Source organism: Apus apus, chromosome 23, assembly GCF_020740795.1.
Source record: "Apus apus isolate bApuApu2 chromosome 23, bApuApu2.pri.cur, whole genome shotgun sequence".
Classification (NCBI taxonomy): Eukaryota; Metazoa; Chordata; class Aves; order Apodiformes; family Apodidae; genus Apus; species Apus apus.
In genome coordinates, this window is record NC_067304.1 from 5,042,571 (window position 1) to 5,065,332 (window position 22,762).

General features: G+C 48.2%; 2 protein-coding genes and 1 long non-coding RNA gene across 4 annotated transcripts; 2 read left to right on the forward strand and 1 right to left on the reverse strand.

Annotated features, from left to right (window-relative positions):
- The first annotated feature begins 840 nt into the window (after positions 1–840).
- Positions 841–5,178, forward strand: LOC127393705 (interleukin-20-like). The gene is made up of 7 exons (XM_051639052.1): positions 841–913; positions 1,014–1,770; positions 2,290–2,488; positions 2,970–3,035; positions 3,761–3,913; positions 4,320–4,394; positions 4,502–5,178. The coding sequence occupies exons 3-7, from the start codon at positions 2,330–2,332 to the stop codon at positions 4,577–4,579; spliced, it is 531 nt and encodes a 176-aa protein (XP_051495012.1). The 5' UTR covers positions 841–913; positions 1,014–1,770; positions 2,290–2,329; the 3' UTR covers positions 4,580–5,178.
- A 2,030-nt stretch (positions 5,179–7,208) lies between these two features.
- On the reverse strand, positions 7,209–19,240 carry PIGR (polymeric immunoglobulin receptor). Of its 2 annotated transcripts, XM_051639010.1 has the most exons (12): positions 18,961–19,240; positions 13,842–13,937; positions 13,293–13,625; positions 12,591–12,920; positions 11,655–11,978; positions 10,911–11,225; positions 9,737–9,796; positions 9,616–9,700; positions 8,946–9,064; positions 8,717–8,842; positions 8,527–8,585; positions 7,209–7,808 (listed from the first exon to the last, which is right to left on the reverse strand). In XM_051639010.1, exons 2-12 carry the CDS (start codon positions 13,921–13,923, stop codon positions 7,668–7,670), a joined length of 1,974 nt encoding a protein of 657 aa, XP_051494970.1. In that variant the 5' UTR covers positions 13,924–13,937; positions 18,961–19,240; the 3' UTR covers positions 7,209–7,667. The 2 variants fall into 2 exon arrangements, with proteins under 2 accessions (XP_051494970.1, XP_051494969.1); XM_051639009.1 differs by having other exon boundaries at positions 9,616–9,796.
- An 865-nt stretch (positions 19,241–20,105) lies between these two features.
- Positions 20,106–21,702, forward strand: LOC127393711 (uncharacterized). The gene is made up of 3 exons (XR_007891534.1): positions 20,106–20,222; positions 20,862–20,986; positions 21,412–21,702. It is a non-coding gene; the product is annotated as an uncharacterized LOC127393711 (long non-coding RNA).
- Positions 21,703–22,762: the final 1,060 nt, after the last annotated feature.

Consider the following 22,762-nt stretch of genomic DNA (forward strand, 5'->3'; position numbering starts at 1 on the left):
AACAAAACAAAACAAAAAAGTTAAAGTAATCCCTTCTTCTTTTCTGCAATTTGCATAATTAAGTAAGAACCCGTTTCCTCTCCCCCCATTCCCTCACCAGGCCTGGGTGTGTTGCCAGGGATCGCTGCTGCTGCTGCCGCCGCTTCCTCCGCTCCAAGCAAAACTGCTGCTGCATTTGCAGGCAGTGACTGGGGACTGGGGGAGGAAGGCAGGGACTGACAGCCTTGTGCTGCTGAGGATCCCTCCAACACCTCAGCGAGGGCAGCTGCATCCTGCTGCAGATTTGGACCTGCCTTTTGGCTGCTGTACAGTGCCGAGGCACAGGGTGAGGGAGGCAGGTTTGGTGCATCTGGGGTAGTTTCAGCAATGCTGTGTGCAACACTCTGACTAGCCTGGGCATAAAATCTATTTGCCTAGTCTTCCCTGATGATGGATATATGCTTGAGCTTGGTTATCAATTTATTACTCACCCTGCAAGGCTTTATAGAGCAGCCCTGGTGACAGGCAGTGGCACACAGCTAAACCTGCATTGCAACAGGCTGCAGCTCTCACCCAGAGCATGAGGCTGCTCCAGAGGCATTAGAGGGGTGTCTTTGTCACCTTCATGTCCTCTAAGTCCACCTGACCTTCTCTCCTAGGTACTGGTAGTCCAAGAAGGTTTTTTTCACTGCTCATTTTTGCTTCTAGGTTGGGCTTAGCTGTCTCTAGAGGGGTTACAGAGATAACCTAACCAGCCTGGGAGACGACAGCATGGAGAACCAGCCTGGGTTCTGCACCAGTACTGCCCTGTTTGTGTGCCAGCATGCCCCAGCTGGCAAGCCCTGATTCCCTGGGGACAATCTGGATCTGAAACGTTGTTATGAGGAGGTGCTTGGTCTACTCGAGGACCTTGGTTGCTGATATGCACAGCAGGGTATTCACAGGCTTTGCAGTCAAAATCTTTACTGGTGGGTAAAACCTCCCTCTCCTGCTGGACTTTTACAGGTTTGAGTGAAATTTCTGTCCTTCTGCAGGGTGATGGTGTTGGACTGTGATAATGATAATAGACAATGATCACCTCAGTCACCTGTCCTCCTGAGAGCTGAGTGACTTCTGGCACTGCGGTGGAAGCTGTCTCATCCCAAGCCCTGCCCTCTTGTACCTGAGCATCTACAGCCTCCAAATCCCAGGGATGAGCAGATGGAGATAAATGTCCATCCACTGAGGGACAAGCCTGAGGGAAGGGGCTTCCATACCCACAATAGTGATGGAGAAACATCTCGACAATGCTCTGAGTCACACTATTTCAACAGCACACCGTGTCCTATTGCCAGAAACCCCCTTCTCACCCTGGGGGGTTTGGGCCGCTGGCATCCTGATGGGGTGATGCTGCTCAGCTTCCCAAGTCCCAACACCTCTGGAGGAGCTGGGAAAGGGAACGTGGCACGATGCCGGAACGAGCCTCCAGGCTTGGCATTTTGGGGATGTCACCCTCATGATGGTCCCTCCTTTTGGTTACGTCCTTCCTCCCGCATGCAAAGTGATGCCAAGGCAATGCCAACATTTCCCGCCTCTGTAGGCTGGGGAAAGAGCTGTGGGGAAAAGAGTTTGTCCCTTTCACTAGCTGATTAATTCGGTAAATTACAAAGGAAATACATCCTGGGAAAAGCAAGAAAAATTCCCAAAGTTAATCCAACAGTTATTTCCTCCAGTACCTGGATAAAAACGTGTTCTTCAGAGCTCTTCAGGTCAGACTTTGGTGAGACAGGTGAACCCACATCAAAGAACAAGGTAAAATACTGATTTTTATCCTTCTGCTCTATGTACTCATGCATATTTCCTTGTATTCCTATGATGTCTCTCTGTAAGGTTGTATTTTTTTCCACGAATAACCTTGATTTTCAGGGCAAACAGAACTTGCATTGGAAATATGCTGGTTCTGAGGGAAAATTCTTTCTTTCGTGATCAGACTTTGGGATCTGCTGCTTCTGAGTCAGAAGACCTTAAAAAAATAATTTTATCTGATAAAAATTTTGCAGAAGAACTTTGTCAGTTCAAATACAATATTTTCATGGTGTTTTATTTCTTCTGCTTCTTAGCTTCTTTTGGGATCTTCTGTTAAATAGTTGGTTTTATTTTTTTTTTTTTTTTCTCTTGCTCATGGAGAATAAAAAAATATTGGGTAAGAGATACTAGTCAGTGCAGGCTTTTTAATGCATGTTACACGTACAGGTGCTATATAAGATACACACATATTTTCCTAAGTATCACAACTGTGTTATTTAAGAAAGACTTGTCTTCCTTGGACAGGTCTCCCAAGCAGCTGGCTGTGTTCTCATCCTGCTGCAGCATGAAGGGATCCCACATGTTCCTCTGCCTCCTTTCCGTGTCCTGCTGGTTGAATTGGATGCCAATGGCTGGGAACAAAATCTTCGACTTTGGGCCTTGCAGGGTTCCAATGACCATGACTGAGATCAGGTCTGGTTTCACTGCAATCAAAGCCAATATTGTAAGTATTGCTCTGGGATTCAGGGAGCTGAGAAGTTCTTTACCCAGCTGCTCCAAAAGCAGCTCTGGAGCCAGGGTGTCCATCACCATCTGGGTGCTGTTTAGTCTAGAGAAGACTGAGAGGGGATCTTATTGATGTATACAGATATGTGAAGGCTGGAGAGCAAGGAGGAGCCAATCTCCTTTCAGTTGTGTCCTGTGTTAGGACAAGGGGCAATGGATGCAAAGTAGAGCACAGAAAGTTCCACCTCAATGTGAGGAAAAACTTCTTTCCTGTGAGGGTTACAGAGCACTGGAACAGGCTGCCCAGAGAGGTTGTGGAGTCTCCTCTGGAGATTTTCAAGACTTGTTTGGATCCATTTCTGAGTGACCTTCCCTAGGTGGTCCTGCTCTGGTAGGGGGGTTGGACTCGGTCATCTCCAGAGGTGTCTTCCGACCCTGACTATTCTATGACTCTATGATCTCTCTCTTCTCCCGTGCAGCAAGCCAGAGATCCCATCAGGACCTTGAGCATCTTGTCTCACCCACACTCCCTGCACAAAATCCAGGTAAGCACCCTCCAGCTTTTCACCCAATGCTTTTGGCCAGCCCGCACCTCAGCCCCACTCACGAGGTGTGCCAGCTCAGGGTGGGAAGGGGAAGTTACTCAATACCGTATCTTCTTCTAAGTTGCTGCAAGACAAAGAAGCTGAGCATGTCAGGGAGGATACAGTGATGTCGATCAGTATGTGAGAAGAGGTGGGTGTCCTGTGCCAGTTCCACAGCCCTCAGGGCTTTTGCCCTGACAGACTTTCCAGAACCGGTGGGCAGAGAGCAGGCTGTGGTGGAGCGTGTGGTGCTCCAGTTCCAGGAGCTTCAGCTGTGGCTTTCACCCAAATCCTGATTCATCTCACCGTGCCTCCACTGACAAAGGTGGGGGAAGCAGATGAATGTGATTCTGAAAACATACTAAAAATAAGGTCTCTCACACTAAACCCTAGACATGGGTCACTGCTTCAGGTCTCCCCCTCTAATACCCAGCTCATTGTTCAGCCATTGAGACTTGCTGAGGATCAATCTTCTGGCAAATCAGCCTAAAATACTTTCCTATATATATTATCAGTTTATATCAAGCATCACTGAAAAAGCTTTACATGAGCCAAAATATCCCGTTGTGCTTTGCTACCGTGCTTGGTGCTAGAGGTGCTTTGTTCCAGAAGGGGGCAGAAAGGTTGGTGAGACGAGGTTTATAGTACTTTGGGAAACCTTTTAGAGATGAAATTTATTCCTTCAGTCTTCAAACAGATGCTGCATCACCTATCACCTCTTGAACTTCTATGTGGTCAAGGTTTTCAGGCACTGCAAGACCGAGGATCCGTATGTGAACCGGAAAATCAGCAGCATCGCCAACTCCTTCCTCAGCATGAGGAGGAAACTTGAGCAGTGTGTAAGTCCTGGGTGTTGCTGGAGTGCAGTCCCATCTGTTAATGTTTAGCAGACAAGTAAACCTAAGTACTTTCTAAAGTTACAAAACCTTTTTTTTCAAAGAAAAAAAAAAAGAAAAAAGAAGGATTTTCATAGGAATAGAACAAAGCACGATGTGAAGGGTGTGCATGTCTGCTGAGAGCTTTCTGTGCTTGTTGGCTCATCAGCCCCACCTTAGTTCTCACTATATTGATCCTGTCCCTCAGTCTATCAAAGTAAACTCTGTTCTTACCTGAAGTCTGATTTAAGGACCTGCAGCCTTTAACAAAGTCTTGGTCTCTACAGCAATTTCCAGCATAGTTAGAAACTGTTCTCTTATTTCTAAAAATTAATCCCCCAAACAAATGAATTCCATCTTATTTTTCTAGCGTGAGCAAAACAAGTGTGTGTGTGGACAAGAATCCACTGAGAAATTTAACCAAATCATTGCAAACTACGAAGGGGTGAGTTGATGACTGGGTCTAGTAATTAACATGGCTCATCAGATTCTCTTTACGTTGGGTGGTGCTCACTGGCTTTGCTTACACCTTGTTCCTTTGTATCATTTCAGCTGAATGTCACATCTGCAGCAATAAAATCCCTGGGTGAGCTGGACATCCTTCTGGATTGGATGGAGAAATCTCCTTAGGGAGGAGGAGGCATTAATGACCCTGGGACATTGCACACAGGGGAGAACCTGACATGGCAGGGGTGCAGTTTCCCACTAGCTGCAGCCTTGCTGAGACACACACCGAGTGTTTTGCCAGCCAGGGACACTGGCCACATCCACAGTCTTGCATTAAGAGGGAAACACCAAGTTTGATGGGATCAGCACAGTGCTCACTTAGCTGGCTTCTATCAAAGGTCGCTCTCCGAGGGTCTGTCTTGCTGGCAGACATAAGCTGTGATTGTTTCAGAAAGTATTCTTTAAATTATAAGACTTTTATGTAAGGAATGTATATTAATGAGTGCTGAGTGACCACTGGAGTGACCCTGGGGTGGGAAACGCTGCAGAGAAGAGCTCCTACACCTGGGCTCAGCCTCATGTCACTGCTGCTGGATCTGGCTGAAATGAGGTGCATGGTGTGGGAAATGCTGCCTAGAAGATGTCCTAGCAGGTATGTCAGGCCTCAGAAATCCACGTTTCCTTTTGACATGATATTTTCTGCCTTATCAGTGAAAATAACCACCTTTCTATGCAAGATATGTGGTTGCTGAGTATAAAAATGTTCTTGTATGTATGGTGTAATTTACTGACACTGAGTAGTAAGTTTTGTGGAAATCTGTTGCAATTACTGTAAATAAACCCCACCCGAAACTGTAGTGAGTCTGTTCATCAAAATTCTGAGGAACTGTATTTTTCTTGTTGGCGAAACTTTCTGAATTCACCCCAGAGCCCTTTCATAGCAGATACTGTCATTCCTGGTGATGCTGATGCCCCTGAGTTAAGAGTGCAGGGTGGATCCACATCCCCCCACAATGTGAGAGTGAAAACCAGTCTCTGAACACCATCACCCTTGAAACCAACCATTTAGAAGTGATGGGTGTCTCACAGGTACCATGATCTGCTGATAAAGAGAAACCATCAGGGATAGAGCAGTGATGCAGTGAGATATTGCAGCTCAGCACTGCCCAAGGGAAAGAAAATGGTGGGTTTGGAGAACGTTCTGGTGAAGAAGTTGGGGCTGCTTGGTGAGGTCTCTGTGGACCTTCCCATTGATCGTGGTGGGTTCTGGATCACAGTGTGGGGTTTATTCCACATCCTCAGGCTTTTCTGTCACAATCATTATTATTTATCAGGTTTAATTGTTTTTTGTGTCTTGTGTGGAGGGTTGCCTGACTCAATCCATGCGTTTCACTCCTTTCACTTCAAACTAAGATGACTCTTTCCCACCCAGAGCCCGGCAGCAGCCCCGGGATGCTCTTCTTGAGAAACCAGGTGCCAGATGGAAGTGCTGGGTGTGGGCAAGAGCAGGGTTGGGGCAGGCAGGAGCTGGCACTGAGCAGTGCAGGCAGAGCTGCCTAGGGGTGCTCAGCCCACCCGTGGGTCTCAGCCCCAGCCCCTCCCCGGCAGCTCAGCGCGTTCCCGCCGCTCCTGCTGCGGGCGGAGCGGAGCCGAGTGGGATGAAGAGGAAGCGGATTTGCAAAGGGAAAGAAAACGGGCTTTTCTCTTCTCCAAAATTTCCAACCTTTAGCATCCTCCTGCAGCTTTATGACTGCCCACTCCTGGGGACGCTTTCCAAGCACACACCTTTCCTATTGCGGCAGAGCAATTCCTTCACTTCCAGCAACTCCGGGCAGGCACAGACCTGTCCTGGCCCCTCCGCAGCTTTTACCACAGCCAAGCCCCTTCCCGCCGTGCTGCGGGGAGAGGAGGCAGGGGAGCTGTAACCTGACATCCCAGGTCCCAGCCTTGGTGTCACTAAGGTGCCATGGATGCGAGAGCAGCCCTGGAAACACAAGTCCTATGGGAGCTGCTGCCCCACTCCCAGGGAGCCAGGCTCAATTCAGCCCTTGTTGTGGGGAGGTTCAGAATTCAGGAATAATTCCTGGTATTAAGGGAAAACTGTTTCTCTGCTTTATTTCAGCTTCATCATCATTGCTGCTTCCTACATTGCTGTACCTGTGGGGTGCTCAGCTCTCTACACCACAGCATCCTGCTGCTGGGGGGCAATCCAGGCATCAATAACTTGCCTTGCTCTGTTTAGTCATCTGCTCTCAAAAATAAGACCAAGAGACAACGTTTGATTACAGTCACCCTGCTTTCTGCCTGGATGAACATCAAGTCAGCCAGGGAGAGTGGGTGAGTGATGTGTGGCTCAGGTTTATTGAGCAAAGGGTGGGTCTGCAAGGCTGCCCCTCCATGGGGTGGCTCTGGGGCAGAGGAGCATGGGCTGGGATTGTCAGGAATGGGAGATGGTTGGTTCAGCTGCTGGGGAATTTGGTCTGTGCTATGCAAATACAGTGAACCCTGGTGCCTCTTGCCTAACCAGCTACAGAGGCTGCTAGCAGGTTGTCATACTAACTAATGTCTTGCTGTGATCAATTCCTGCTGGGGAGGACGATGCATATCAGAAACATTACTCAAAACATTTCCTGTTTATCTTTCTTAATTGTGGGTTTCTTCTATTGTCCTGTGCCATTTGCAGCACCAGATGTGCTGCTGTAATGCTGCAGTCAGAGGAAAACAGTGTCATGTCCCCCCCCAAAATACAGCCCTGCTGCCCCTCTTTGGACGCCTCCCCCTGTGCCCTCACCCAAACTGAAAGTCCCTCCCATTCTGCTGAAGCCAGTGGTGATTCTTTATTGTTTGTGCATAAAAACACATCAGACCATGTCTGGTCTGCAGGTACTGCCCTCTGGGTGAGAAAGCTTGGAGGAATCATACGCCAGAGTCGCTGCTCTAGAGGGTTTTCCAGCTGCCTTTAAAAGAAAATGAGATTTTCTAAAATGTTCCTTCCATGGCAGAAGGGCACTAGCAGGGCTGGGGCAGAACCACCTGAGCTCCTGCCACGTCTCAGCCCAACCTGCTCACTCAGACCCCTGCCTGCAGCCCAGTCACCCTGTTTGGCTTCAAAATCTTCCTCCAAAATCACTGCTGGAAGCTGAATTTAAGCAGAAAAAGGTGAAGCGATAGCAAATTGTGGTAGCGATAAGCAGTGCTGCTTCCTGATGTCCTGCCCTCATCCTTGAGGCAGAGCTGGTCCCAGTTGCTGTCACCTCTTGGTCCCTCACCTTCAGATCTGTCCTTCCCAGCCTGGGGGGGGCACATCTGGAGCAGCACTGTCCCTGCTGTCCCCCCCAGGGGTGTCCTGCACAATGTTGCCAGAGGTGAGGAGGAAGGTGGAGTAGGCGAGGTCAACATCCTCCTTGGAGCTCTGGGGACAGAAGGGAGGACACTGTGAGGTGGCTGGGGATGGAGAGCAGCCCATGGCAGGGGAAAAGGCAGGGGTTTGTGGGCTGTGACCTTCTCAGGGTGAAAGAGGTGGTCTGGACAAGTGGGACAATCTAGTGGGTCATGCCTGTGAGCATCACTCCTTTGCTTGTTCTCGGGAAGACCCCATGTGTTTGTGGGTTTGAGAGTCCACAGCCTGCCTCTCCCCACATGCTGACACCCAGCTTACCTGTCCCACAGCTGCTGGGTTTTCCTGGTTTCCTGAAAGTTCTCTTTATTTCTCCAGTTCAGCTCTTGGCACTTAAAAGACCTACGTATCACCCCTGAACCACTGCCCACACTGGGGGAGGCTGGGAGGTGGGGTGTGCTCTGGCTATCCCCTTATTCCAGGGCTTCACAGTTGTGGTAGTGGCCCAACCACAACCTTTCTAAGGTTGCTTGGGGCTGCCTTGCTCTAGTGGTTGAACCAAGACCACTGCTGTTATTGTCTCTGCTATAACTTGGGATCAAGAGAGGGTTAAGTCCTCCTCAAGGAGGCTGATGTGCTTCAGGTGGCCAGATCCAGGTAAGATGGAGGCACCTGCTATAAATAAGGCACCTGGTATAAATAAGGTCCTTGGGAGAGGTCAGCTTCTTGGGAGAGGCTGGAGGACTGTGGTGGGGGCTCCCAGGTCAGTGGACTCTCTCCTGCCTTCTCTTACCCTTTTTGCCTTCTTTGTCTCAGCAGTGTTTCCTGGGGTGGCCCCGGTGGTGATGAACTCTGCAGGGAGAAGGGGGGAGTTAGGGCAGGGGGCCTTTAGTGGGCTGGCAGTGGCTTTTGTAAGGTCATTCCACAAAAGCCACCTTGGCCCTCCTTGCCCTAGGGGTGGAGGGTGACCCTCAGCAACCTACCGTCCCCTCCCAGCTGGGTCTCCTGGCTCTCCTTCACGCAGGCCTTGTTGCTCGCTCCGTACTCCTTCACGCTCTCGAAGTCTGACATGCTGATGTTTGTCCTGTAGCTCCCAACGGACACCAGGTCTGTTAAGAGGGAGGAGATAAGGCCCCACGTGCTCGCTCAGAGTTGGCGTCCAAACCATCTTAAGGTTGCTGGTGTTTCTTAAGGGACTGGGGAGGGACTCACCAGATCTCTTCAGCTGCCTGTACTTAAACACAGCGAAGGCTGTGGCCAGGACCAGGAGCACAGCACCAACCGGGCCCACAATTAAGGCAACTGTGTTGGGATCATGGCTTTCACCAGAGCTGGAATGGGAGGAAAGATGTAGCATTCAGCTGGGAGATATTTTTTTGAAAAAAAATTATTGAAGACCAAATAATGTGTGTGAACGTCCAGCAGCCTAAAATCTGTATAGGATGGTAAAGCTGAGTGACTGTGATGCAGCTCAGTTAATGAACTGGGACTCAGCATACACAGTAAAATAAAAAACAAATAAAATGTAGGACACAGGTTGTGGCCAACTGGTTACATCAGCAGCTTCACTACAATTGTGTGAAGGAAAGTTCTGTAATCTTGACAGAAGTACTTTCAATTAGTCTTTCTGTACCTGAAATCTCTATTTTGGAACTTTCTTGAGCTAGACATTAATTTCAAGACATCTTGCCTTTTACTGCCTTCTTTTTTTGTTGTTTTGTTTTGTTACTCCTTGTCCTCTGATGTTTTGAGCTAAGTTCTTTGGGAACAAGAATTTTTTTGTTGTTGTTGGCCCACGCAGGCAGTGTCCAAAGCCAGCACCAGTGTTGGGTTAATCTAAACCTCCCAAAAATGATACATGAGAGAATGGGGGGGAACTGACCTTCCCGAGGAAGCTGCGCTTTGCTCCCCAGCATCACTGGAGGCTCTTCCTTTGGGAATAACACCAGGCTCAGCGTGGCTGGGGGGCTCAGCGTGGCTGGGGGGCTCAGCGTGGCTGGGAGGCTCAGCGTGGCTGGGTTTGTCCACATCCAAGAGGTCCAGGCTGCGGTCGGCGCCGCTTCCTGTATGTCCCAGGGAAGAAGCATCATTAGGGCATGTGAGCAGCAGCAGCAGCACAGAGCTGGAGCTCAGGGAGAAAGTCCAGAGGAGGGCCATGAAGATGATCTGAGAGCTGGAGAAGCTCTCCTATGAGGACAAGCTGAGAGAGTTGGGGTGTTCAACCTGTTGAAGAGAAGGCTCCAGGGAGACCTTAGAGCACCTTCCAGTGCCTGAAGGGGCTCCAGGAAACCCGAGGAAGAACTTTGGACAAGGGCAGGGAGTGAGAGGACAAGGGGTGATGGATTAAAACTGGAAGAGGGGAGATTTAGCTCAGACATTAGGAAGAAATTCTTTGCTGTGAGGGTGGTGAGACCCTGGCCCAGGCTGCCCAGTTTTTATTGCAAAAAAAGAAAATCCCAAGTAGTGTCTCTGCTTAAATACTTTTGAAAAAGTCTTGTAGTTCTGGCTCTAGTGTCATCACAACAAACTTGGAATACTTGGCTTGCCTCTACTTCTAGCTCTTTGCCCACCAAAGGCAGTGAAATGAGGCTGTTTCTCTTTGTTTTCACTTTGATCCTTGCCCACTTTGGATGGTTGCATGTGGGACATGTAGTGCTGTACCTTTTCCTCTGCTTCTAACAATGTTGCTCCCTGAGAAAAACATCTTATTCTGAAATATGACACCAAAGCTGGGACTAAGCCCCTTGCTGTTGGTGATATCCCCTCCTTCCCTGCTCCCTACTGCTCTTCTGTTCATTAGGCTAAGCAGCCTTTTGGAGCGAGGTGTCTCTGAACTCCATGCAGCCCTTTACCTGACAGGTGCTAGATGTTGCTTGAAATTGTAATAGAAATAGTTGGTCAGGACAGGGTTAAAAAAGTAACAGTGGTGTGGAGGGAAGTGATTCTTAGCCTAGTGGGTTTTCTATGACCAGGAAAGAAAAACCAATGAGAGGATGAAAACATCTATGACCAAGTTGTGCAAAACCGGGGTGATGTTGGCCCCTAGTCTGAGAGGCTGCCTGGGTGAGAGCTCTTCTGTTTTGAGGTGCTGCAACCTAGTGGCTGTGGAGAAGACACTTCAGGACGGGTCACAGCCCTGCCAAGCAGGAAAGCCCCTGCCTGTGTCTTGGAGCTCACCTCCAGTCACCTGCAGCTGCACTGCCATGGTCTCCCCGTAGTGGCCGTTGTGCTTCACTCCACACCAGTACCACCCTTGGTCTGACTCTGCCACCGAGTCAAAGCTCAGGATAACGGTCCTGTTGTCAGTGTCACAGGTGACGCCGGGCCCTGGCTGCCTCTGGTCTGAAGCAGGCATGGGTGTGCAGCTGGGGCTGTCCCACTTGCACCAGTACTTCTCGTAGGAGTAGTACTTGCATGGATAATGACAAGTTAAATCGACCCGGGAACCCACTCGTGCCTCCACTTCCTTCTCTCCTGTCAGTCCAGGCTCTCCTACAGAGGCAAGAAGAACATCAAGGCTGATGTTAGTGGTTTCAGTGGTGAGAATGGTAGTCAACAGGTAGTGGTGCTGCTAGGGTTGGTGAACCAGGAGACGTGCCTTTCAGAGAAAGTGCCCCTGACATTGCTAAATTAATGGTAAGGTTGCTGCACACACATCTCTGGGTGAAAGCTGGGTTTTTTTGCAAGGCTTAAGAAACACTTGCATGAGAAACTTTTGTGAACACTTTCCCATAAAACAAAACCCTTCTGTTTCTATTTTAAAGCTACTGGGGGGGGATGGGTATTGGCACAATGTTTTGCCTTGTGCAATAGAAGTTCAGAGTTGAACCTCACATCTCTTCCCAAAAAGCCACTTTGACTCCTTTGGGGAGCTTAGGAGGTTGTTTGATACCTACTGAGCAGGCAGAGAATTGCTCTTACCATCTATGATCTTCAGCTGAGTTGATGATTGCTGCTCCTTCACATCATCTGTCATGCACCAGTAATAGCCTTCGTCCTTGCTCTCCAGCTGGTTCAGGATGATGGTGAATGTGTTGTTGTCTGGGCTCTCATACATGGCCACTCTTCCTTCGTAAAAAGGTGCCACGTACCCGTCGTCACTTATGATCCATTCACACCTGTTTGGTTTCCACCTGCACCAGTACTTGGTGGAGGACCTCTTGAGAGAGTTATAATGGCATTCAAAAGTTGCTGAACTTCCTTTTACTCCAATTATTGTGGGCTTTCCTTGAGGAACACTTGTCTCTGGAAATGGAAATGAAACGAGTAGTTGTACATGTCTAACCTGCCCACGTGGCACTCCCCAAGAGAGTGTAGATGCTACCCGATCTAACCAATCTGCTTTGGTTAAAGCAGGGCTCGGTGAAGCTCAGAGGTGCAGATGGTAGGAGACTGTCCTGGCTCTGCTAGGAATTGATCCCAAAGCATCTCTCAACCCCTTATTTTTCCTGAGTTCCCTGGACAGCTTTTGTCTCTGTGTACTGACATCTCAAGGAGTTTTTTCCCTCTGCTAAGGGAAGGGCAGGTCCTCTCCCTTCTACATCTGTCATGTTGAGATTTAAGGAATTGAGACTTGAAGAGACAGTTTGCTTGTATCAAACTGGGAAGTAGAATTTGCCTTCTGGAGTTTTGCCTAGTCAGACTTGGGAAGAGAGCCAGCCTCTGCTGGGAAAGTGAAGTCTTGATACAAGCTTTGTCAGTGGCTGTTCTGACATTACAGAAGTATCTAGATGGGAGGATAGGACAGTAGCACTCTGCAATGGGAAGGTAAAGTTCTTGAATAAGGTGAAACTGCTCATGATGCTTCTAAAGAGGAACAGAGGTGAAGGAAAACCCCCCTGGGAATAGCTCACTCACCCTCATAGACATGCACGTCCAGTTCCTTCGTCTCTCCGCTTACCCCGTAGGTGCCGAACCCACACAGGTACAAGCCAGAGTCTTCCCAGCCCATCTGAGTGATCACAACGGTGAACGAGCCTGGATCCTCCTGAAGGCTCAGCAGAACTCGTCCTTCGAAATCCTTATCAACTTTCTTTCCATTATCAACGATGTCATAGCAGCCTTTTTTCCCCATCTTGCACAGGTATTTCCTTTCGAGTTCAGCATCCTTCCCAAAGTTGCAGGACACGGTCAAGGTGCTGTGCAGCTTCACATAGTAGAGCTCAGCTCCCTCAGGCAGGTGTGGACCTGTGCATGGAGACACAGGTCAGTGCCAGGCTTTTTTGTCTTCTAGCAGAACATTTCTCTACACTTTGCTATGTCATATCACGTGCAGCTCCTGCTCAGAGCATGATCCACCCAGGTCCCTGCCCAAGAGTGGTCAGCAGCGTCTAAGCAATGTTTGTGACCTTAAGATGAGGCTATTTAATCTGATTCTTGGGGCATATTTGTGGTCTAAAAAAATCGTTCTGTAAGAGCACAGGGAAAATGAAACCTGCTGTTCGCTGAAAGCATGGAGCATCTGGAGCTCTTAGATGCTGGGCAGACTGTCTGAGGAGCCTTATTAAAAAGTGGGGCAGGGAGGAAGTGAAAGCAAAGGAGCTCCAAGACTGTAATTACCTTCAGAAACTTCCAGATTGACTTTGTGGGAGAGGCCTCTGCCATTGATCCCCACACCACACTGGTAGGTGCCCGTGTCTGCAGCTGCGAGCTGGGTGATGTTGATCTGGAAGCTTTCTGCATCTGGGTGGTCAATGATGGAGATCCTGCCTTGGTAGCCTGGAGCAACGTAGCCAGTGGTGGAGACAATGGTCCTGCAGCCCGTGGCTGATTGCCTGCACCAATATTTCCTGTCGTGTCTGTTCACAGTGGTAGGAGGGTAGAAGCACTTCACAATAACTGACCCGTCGAGCAGACCGTAAACCTGCCGTGGTCCAAACACGGGGCTTGAGACTGCAAGAGGAATGTTGGCTGTAAATGTCAGCTGTGCTGCAGCACCCATGGGGCTGCAGAGGGGTTGGGAGGGGGCTGTGCAACAGCAGTGGGGTGTGAAAGGCCCCAGAGCAGTGATAGGGTGGTGACATTCCCTGAACCCTGCTCCCCCCTCAGCAATGGCACCTCTGGTCTCAGGCCACCTGCAGAGCCTGTGCCCAGACAGGTGACACTTACTTGCTGCCTTGGGGAGGTATCTGCTGCTTGCAGGTTGAGCTGGGAAGAAGGCAAGCAGGAAGATCAACGCTAGTAAAGTCATTTTTCTTGCATTCGCTGGAAAAGGCACAGAAATTGGTGAATATTCACACTTGCAAAACGGCTACATTAACTTTTCGAGTCATCTAATAATCCTCATGCCTGGAGGATTGTGGCTACTCGAGCTAGGGACAAACAAATGAGAAAAAGGGTAATATTTTCACTTCTACTTCTCTCTTTTCCTTGGCCAGCTGCAGGTAGATACGAGATGCAGGGCTTTGCCCCTCACCCCTTCAAGCATCAGACTTCAACCCTGTCCCACCTGGACATCCACCCCAACCTCCTGCACCAAAACTAACCCTTGGCCAGGGCTTGATGATGGCTATTGAGGAATGACAAACCAAACTACCTGTCTTTTAATGTGCCCATAGTTTTCAGGATTAATATTTCAGACCTTCCCCTCCTGTTGGACCAAATGACATCTCGGGGGGTGCTGAGGCTCTTGACTCCCTGAGCTGTTTTCCTTGGCCTGGGCTGAGCCAGGTTGGACACTGTGGGTGTCACGGAGGGAATGTGCACTTCCTGAGCATGGCTGTTGATCTACCAGCCCATTCCAACATCTTGAGGAGATGGCAGGTGCCAAGAAAGTCTTTACAAACATTTAGAGGAATTTGATTTCAGGGTGTCAAGTGACACAATTTTATGAAGGGTAATTCCCGGTAGAAGGAAAATGAGTTTATTTCCGTGTGAAGATGAAAGGTGCTCTGTTGGGCTTTCTTCCTTGTATTGCAATTTCTAATTGTTCAGTGGTCACTTGTCTATGGCTAATAATTAACTCACTGAGCCTGAAAAATGCTCTTTCATACACATCACAGAAGTAGCCAGCAAGACAAACACCCCAGATTCTGCAGAAAGCAAACAGTAGGGCACAAAAAGGGCCTTGATATTTGCCCCTTGCTCACGGCAGCTCCTCTGGTTGATGGTCACCTTCCTGGCCCCCGCCCCATGCTCTGCAGGACAAGCAGGATCCCAGCTCAGCTTTCCCCTTCTTGGCAAAATTTGAATTTTGAATCTGTTATTCTGATTCCTTCCAGACTGGGTACTTCAGGTACTGGCAGCGTTTTGTCAGGCAGGGAAAGGTTACCAAGACCTCTTTTGGAGCAAAGGTCTAGCAGAAGACACGGGCCAAAGTGGTGGTGTCAGGGGCTTCATGTGCATGCTAGAGCAGGAATGAATTTTTGCATCTCTGAGGACACGTGTGGTTTGTGTCTGCACAAGAACCACGGTTCCTGTGTGCTCACATGGCAACTTCTGCAGCTCTTGTCCTGTTATCTCAGATGCTGCTCAAACCTTCCCCCACTCCCTGGAATGGAGAGAACTCCCATGTACAGCAAGTCTGAGCAAGCACAGCTGCTGCTTACGTAAAGATCTGCTGTACTTCCATGCTGATCCACTGAGCAGGACGGCTGGAAACCCCCTGCCCTGCTGCCTGTGCTGGGCTGCACTCCAGCAGTGACACTTCCCAGCCCCAAGAAATGGTGCAAATGAGCTTTGCTGGTCATTCTGCCACGAGCAAGCGCCGTTTGAGATGCTGGAGGAGAATTTCATCAAACTATTGGTAAAAGAGCTCTGGTTGCTCCCTGCTTTCAAAGAACAATCGCTGCTGGATTTGCTCTTTCTAGTCAGAGCATGAGGTTTAAGCCTCAGAGCTCCAGGGAAGAGAAAAGGCTGCCAAGCTCATGTGAAAGGGAGTGCAAGTAAGTGCCTGTGCAAGTGATTTGTGTTCGTGGTTCTGCAGGTGGAGGGGGAGATGGAAGGAGAGAGGAGATGGGACAGCAGAGGTTTGCAGGGGGCTGTAGAAGAGGCTTGAAACCAGAGGACAATGCCATGTGTACTGAGTCCAGAGCAGTCAGACAGCAACCTGCAGGTATGTGTGCCTGGTGTGTGCAAGGTCCCTGGGGCAGCAGGGCTCATGTTTAGACTATTACCGGCCAGGGGCTGGGGCTGAACTCCTTTTTTCTTTGGTTTTCTATCAGCTACAACTCAAGTCTTGCTTTTGTGTATTTGCTTTCATTTTGCATGGTCAAAGGGGCTTTGAAGGTTTTGGAGCCCAAAATCAGTATTACAGCTGAATTCAGGAGATGGGCCAAGCTCTCTGTTCTTACCCCAGGCCTCTGGACAGCAATGTCCCCAAGCTCAGGGCCATGGTGCTGTCCTGTCAGGACGCTGTGCCCAGGGGTGCTGGTGCTCTCTGGCTGTTTGTGGTTGTGCTGGTGTGTGTACAGTGCAACTGGGAGGTCAAAGAGTCACCTCGTACACAACCGGAGCAGGAGAGGCTAATCATTAGCAAGGTTAATGCTAACAAATGAAATCATTTAGTTGCAATATGCTTTGAAACAGAAGATAGAGCCATTGCCAGGCAAATGGCATTAACTTTCTCCTAGCTGCCCATTTTGCCATGTTTGTGACCATGAACTTGGGAACTGCTGCTGAAACCACCACCAAGGGCAACCCAGTGCAGGAGAAAGCTGGGAAGTGTCCAAGCATTAATTAATTCCAAATATGTATCTATACCATAATGACAGATAAAACTCATGACAACTTGTAACATGTTTCCATAATTTGGATTTTGTGGCAAAGACATTTTGATGCTGGGTGTAAAGCTCCGAGGGTCAGGCATGGACATGTCTTTAGTGTCTCTGTCCAGAGAAAGCAGTTCATGGTTCTTTCATGGGGCAGTGGGAGGTTTGTTGGGAGTGGCACGAGACTTCCCTGGATCCACCAGTGCTGAAAACACTGTGGAACTGTCTGGGTTGGGAAAACCACCTTTGTCTCCAGCACTGTCCTGTGCCAAGACTTTGAAATAGTGTGTTGATGTTTCCAGCCAAAAGTGCTGTCAGATCAGGTGAGCTCTCCTAAATATTATTTATGAGAAGACCTTCTTTGGGTGTCTGTGGTGTTCCTGTGAATCTCTCCATCCTCAGGAAGGATAACAACATTTATAATGATTTGGAGGGGGTCAGGACCTGACCCCTGAGCTATGCAAACCCAAGCAAGCAGCTGCTCTCACTGGGTAAGAGGTACCAGGGTTCAGTTCCCAAATTCTGCTGACTCAGCCAGAGGGTTGAGCCCCGAGAAAGAGGGATGATCCCAACACAGCCTGCCAGGGAACAGCCCAGTGCAATCCATTAGCCATTAACTATTGCTCTTCATAATGACCAGTGTCAAGGACAGGCTATGGGGTCACCAAAATATGAAGGTTTAGTTGCCACATTTGTAATTCCAGCCTAGGATTCCTCCTGCTCTGTAGAACATTTACTGCTATTCAAACATATGAGAAACAATAACATGTAGAATGGAGTAAATACTTTCCCCCCCCCCCCTTCAAATCCTTTTAAAGCAAGACCCAGGACACCAGGAGTGAGCTGTGCAGATGCAGACTGCTGTTGGCACAGGCCTTGCTGAGGAGGGACTGGGACATGTGCAGGGTGATTTCTGGAGGTGCTGAAGGCTCATGTGCCAGAAGAAGGGCACAGGAGCAGCCTTCTTGCTGCCCAGGGCTGTTGCTATCTGCATCTTTATGCTGTCCATCAAGATCACTGTATAGATGGCTTTACTGGGAGTTTTATTTGCTGTAGTGGGATGGGGAAAAGCCACCAATCCACTTCATTTTCATGGAGTTACAAGCAATCAGTTTTAAGATAAAAGATCAAGCTGACCTAAACACACACAGAGAAGAAGCATTTCAGGTTCCAAACTGGTACCTCCTTTACAATATGGAAAGAATAAATAAGAGATGTTAATTTGTGATGTAGTGAGCAGAAACAGCCAGGCAGATCTTACTAAAGATGCTCAGGATTTACTAAGAAATTAGCAGTTTTAGGAATTTCTGCAGTACTTGTGACCCTCCTAGTTAAGCATGCATGACAGTGCCAGTTAAACACTGTCCTGTATGAGGAATATATTCTGAAAAAAAAGGAAAACAACCAGATAACCCGCATGGCAGTGTCTGAAATTCCTGCTGAGATTGTGCTGCTGGCCTAACTTTGCTCCTTTTGAGTCTTAGATGTACAACACACCAACTTGTGACCGTATTTTGTGTTCCTTTAAGGTGTTAGACACCCCGAGCACCAACCTTTCACTTTTCAGTTAATAGTGTCATGGCTCACTTGTTTCTTACTTTTTTTTTTTCCTTGCCTCTTGGGTTGTAAAGTGAAACCAACTTCAACACTATCAAACTACTAGTCTAGTTCAATACTACCCATATTGCAAGGAACAGGAACTTGCTGTGATTCAAAAGCACTTGTACCTGTCCCATGGCAATGGATGGATGGATGGATGGTGCCTGTATCATTAGCAACAGCACAATTGCTATAACGAGCTGGTATTTCTCTGTACTTCAGATGAATGTATTAAAAGTCCTATGAGAACATTTCCTTTGCAGAGTAAGAATCTGGTGTGCAGAAACCCACCCCTGTGCTGTTGGTCTAAATGTGCAAGGAGTTTGCAGCTTTCTTTTGCTTTAGGGCACCATGTACACCCCATTTATTTATGCTTCGGTATCTCTTTATCTGCCCTCCAACTGTACAAACCTGGCAGCTTTTCAGAGCTTGTTTAGGACATCATCACCCCAATTCTCTTAAATTTCAAAATCTGCATCCTGGTAATTATCTCTGTGTTGTGATTCAAAAGACTGATGGTCATAGACTGAGTTGCAACAGTTTAGATCACTGCAGGAATATTTACTAACATTTGCTATTTCCTATGTTAAAACTTCATGCAAATACTGTATTGATAATTAACCCTTTGTTTTGTTTTGTTTTGTTTTCCCCAGAAACAGATAAAAAAAATCTACCACAGAGAAGAAAACCTAAATATCATAAGCTTGACCCTCTGCTCTGGCCTTCTTTTAAAGAAACCCACCTCCCCCCCAGCAGGACCTGCACACCTGTTCCCTGCTGCTTCAGAACTGCTGCTTCCCATTACACAAGTGTGAAGAAGAGCCCTTCAAATTGTCTCAATATTCCTGTTCCTCTCGTTGCCCAGGTAAAAGCATAAAAGGTTTCCCATTTCAGAAAGGCAGTGAAGCAGCATTACTTACACTCCGAGTTACTTCTGCAGACTGTTTTGTGCTTCTTGCTTTTTCTTGTAGACTCGGCTGTAGCTGGGTTGCTGGTGTCTGGGTGACCCACCCCCAGGACCTCTCTGTGTCCTGCCTCCCTGCCACAGCTGGTCACCAGGCTCTGGCAGTGCCAGGCTCTCTTAAATACTCCTGTACCTCTAGCCCTGCATTTCCACCTGTTGTGCCTTAAAGGAATAGCATCCAAAAGCTCTGGCAGGTGAGCACCGCCCCGGGGCAGCCAGTGCCCATCCCAGCCCTGCTCGATCTGAGGGTGCCCTCTGTTCTTTACCTCCTGATTACACCTTCCTGTTGCACAACAGCCACCCTAAGGGTGGGCTCCAGGACATGGTCCTGAATATCCTGGATATCTCTGCCTCCTTTAGGAAGGAGCCTGGTGGCTCCTTGAGGTAGGGTCCGTGGAAGGTCTTCTGCTGGGAGCAGGGTACCTGTGGGAAGCTTTCTGCATGGCCAGGACCCAGACAGCCAGGGCAGCTGGGGTTCCTTGTGGTGAAGATGGCTCCTCCACCTGGCACAAAGACACTGGGGAGCCTTATGGGGTGTGAGTCCAAGCACATGAGGGTTCTGTCCCCTCTCCAGCCAACCTCATCCTCTTCTGGAGCTGCAATACCACCCCTGAGTCCTGGCTGCTCTTGGCATTACTTTGTATTTTGTGATTTTTTTTCTTTTTGTGCTTGCTTGGCCACAGCAGGCCCAGGGGTGTTTGCTTTCCTACACCTTCTGCTCTCCCCAGCACCCCTCCACTGGCTTTGTCTCCATCCTGTGGTTTCTTGGAGATGTGTTTTGGGGAGCTGGGGCTTGAGGGAGATGGAGGAAGTCCTGGCAGAAACCAGCCACGGGGACCTGCTCGTACATCTTGGGGGGGAAGGGGGCATGGGGGGAGAGGGAGGTCAATCCAAGGTGGTTGAACAGTTTCTTTAACCAAGCCACTGTCTTCTCCCTTAAGGTTTCTGATAAAACTGATCCATTGCCTCATGCAAATATATTTACTCTTCTTAACAGAGGAGGAAGCATCTTCCTGCCAAGTCACAGGCTCCAAAGCACTTTGGCATCTCCAGAAAACAAACAACCCTGAGCTTGCTTTCTTTTTCAGGCCAAAGCCCAGTTTGCAGCACGGTGTGCAAGCTGAGCACAGGAACCAGAGCTGCTGGTTGGGTCTGGGCTATGTTTGGGCTGAAATGATTTGATTTTGAAGGTGTGGATAGTTCTGCAGAAGAGAAAAGGTGGGAAATACTGCTGCAGAATTTGGGTGCATTTATAAACTGAAGTCAGATGTGGTTTATGTGTTGCAAAATGACCTAATGGATTAAGATGAAAAAAAAAATCAGAAAAATCCTAATTTTTTGCAGTACACTTAGCCAGGAGGGTCTGTCCTTCCCACATCCCCTCCCCAGTTTTACCTTCCCCTGGGGCTGCCTCTGCAGGACATGGAAAGGGCTGCACACAAATAGCTCGATTACGAAGGGGTTATTTTATTCTCTTGCACAAACCACAGAGCCAGTGGCACTTGGGCAGCCCGCAGGGAAGTGACTCGTGCAGGGACACTCAGCTTTGGGGCAGGGCAGTGAGCAGAGCAGCCAGGGACACCAGTGCTTGGCAGTTTGTAGCTGTGCCTCAGTTTTCCATAGAGAAACTTCCAAGCAGACGTGTCCAGGAGCTATGAGGGAAGGGGGCTCTGCCTCAAGTCTTCATCAGTCACCTTGGAAGGTAGTTTATCTTCCCCTGTGGAGTTCCTGTAAAAAAACCCAACAAAACAAGAGAAACCCTGTGATCTGGTGTGGCCTTTCTAGAGTGTTTTCACAAGTGATTTTGTGGGTGTTTTTGTCTTTAAGCCAAACTTGGCATTTTAATTGATGTTACAGGGAGTCCTGCAGACAGAAAACTGGGAAAACCTGGGTCAGAGAGGACTTCTGGAACCAGCCTTCTGCCCAGCTTAAGAGAAGAGTTCTCCTGGGCTTCTTCTCAAACCAGCACCTAGAAACTAAAGGTACAAATAACTTCTGGTTTACATTCTCATTTGTGGAATTTTTTCACAGAATGTTGGTGGTTTATCAACCAGCGTCCACCCAGAAAAGTGGACACAGGTTGTGTTCTGTTCTACAGGGTTCAAATTGTCCCAATGGCTTGTTTCCCTCTGCAAATATCTGATGCTAAAATGTTATCACCTGCTTATATGATCAGAGCTTGGAACTAAGTGCCTTGCCATGAGAATTAGAAAAGCTGTCACCACATTTTTTAAACCACTTTTCTAAGTCTGAGGTGGTTTTTTTTGTTTTTTTGGTTTTTTTAATGGAGAAGGGTGTATTTCAGTGATAGGAATTTACACAAACTGGATACACTTTAAAATATTTGCTCGGATATTTCACAGACTCATAGAATATTTGTCTCTCTAAAGAGTATTTCTACCCCAAGACAGGCCGACTGTTTTTTTTGTTTTGTCAGAAGATGAAGTTTTACACATAAATTGATCATCCTGAATCTTCCAAGGATAGCACAGATGATCCTGCACGAGTAGGAGAAATAAGAATATGATTGCAACACTGAGAAGAATTCCTATGGTGTAATATTGCAGGAGGTTACAAGCAATTGGACTTTACTGGAAGGAGGGAGCAGGAAGAGTGATAAAGAGTCCTTCTGAGTAAGCAAAAATTATAATCAAGCCTATAATAAATTTGTAAACTTCATATAGAATTTAATTCAAGTCTTGAAATCTATGGCCCAATGTCTCTTGGTAGGGAGAAAAGGCAAGAGTTTGGCATAGGAACATAAATCCTGGGCTGCAGGATCGTAGTTCCTGGAGTGCAGACCCAGTGGGTGCCCTGTGCTGCAGGTGTCTGACACACTGCCCTGCAAACCCCCTGCTCAAAATTTGGTTTTAGTCTCTTCTGCCAAGGGAGGTGACTCTTGCAGTGTCAGTTCCAGAGAACACCCACCTGTGTTTCCCAGGCTCTGTCCTGTGTTCCTGCTCCTGTTCCGGACCAGGCGTTTCCTCCGTTTGCTCTTTGTCAGGGCTCAGAGCAGCCTGGATTGGTGCTGCTTCCACGTTTCCTATGGAGCTGCTTTCCCCTCCTTAGGAACAAAAACCAGATGTGTGAGGGAGGGAACAGCTCCTCTCATGCCTGTTAAACTGTGTCACACCCCCCAGTGGATTGGGCCCATTGTTTCCCAGTTTCGTTCTTGGGGGAAAAAAAAAATATGTATTTCCACTCACCACTGTCTTCACTGAAGGGTTTTCTCCCTAAATTTATGTCTAGTGACACAATATGTTCTAGAATAAGATACATGCATGTAATTTTGAAAATCCAGGATTTTTCAGGCAAGTCTTTGTCAGTTTTGCCTGGATTTGGCCCCAAGAAGCTGCCCAGCACGGGGGCACTCATAGTGGGCTGGTCCCTGCCCTTTATACTTCAGAGTTTCCGAGCACTCACAGGGCTGTAAATCTTCTATACACAAAAACTCAGCCTGGCTTTCAGCAGGACTTCAGAATTTCTGTTTGCTTTCTGTTTAAGTATATTAAAAAAAAATAATAATAGAAACCAACACACAAACCAAGAACTTCTCTAGGACTTGGCTCACTTGCAAGTCCAGTTGCACTTCCAGGCTGCACTGGCTGCAGAATGGATTCATGTCTCCAGAGATGGAAATCTGCAAGGAGTCAGGCTCCAGCTCTTGGGAGTGACAAACAAAGTCATTGCCAGACAAAAGCCCCAACCCAAAAGGTGTTTGATGCTTGGCCAGCTTACCTGTCTTCTTTTGAAGGTTT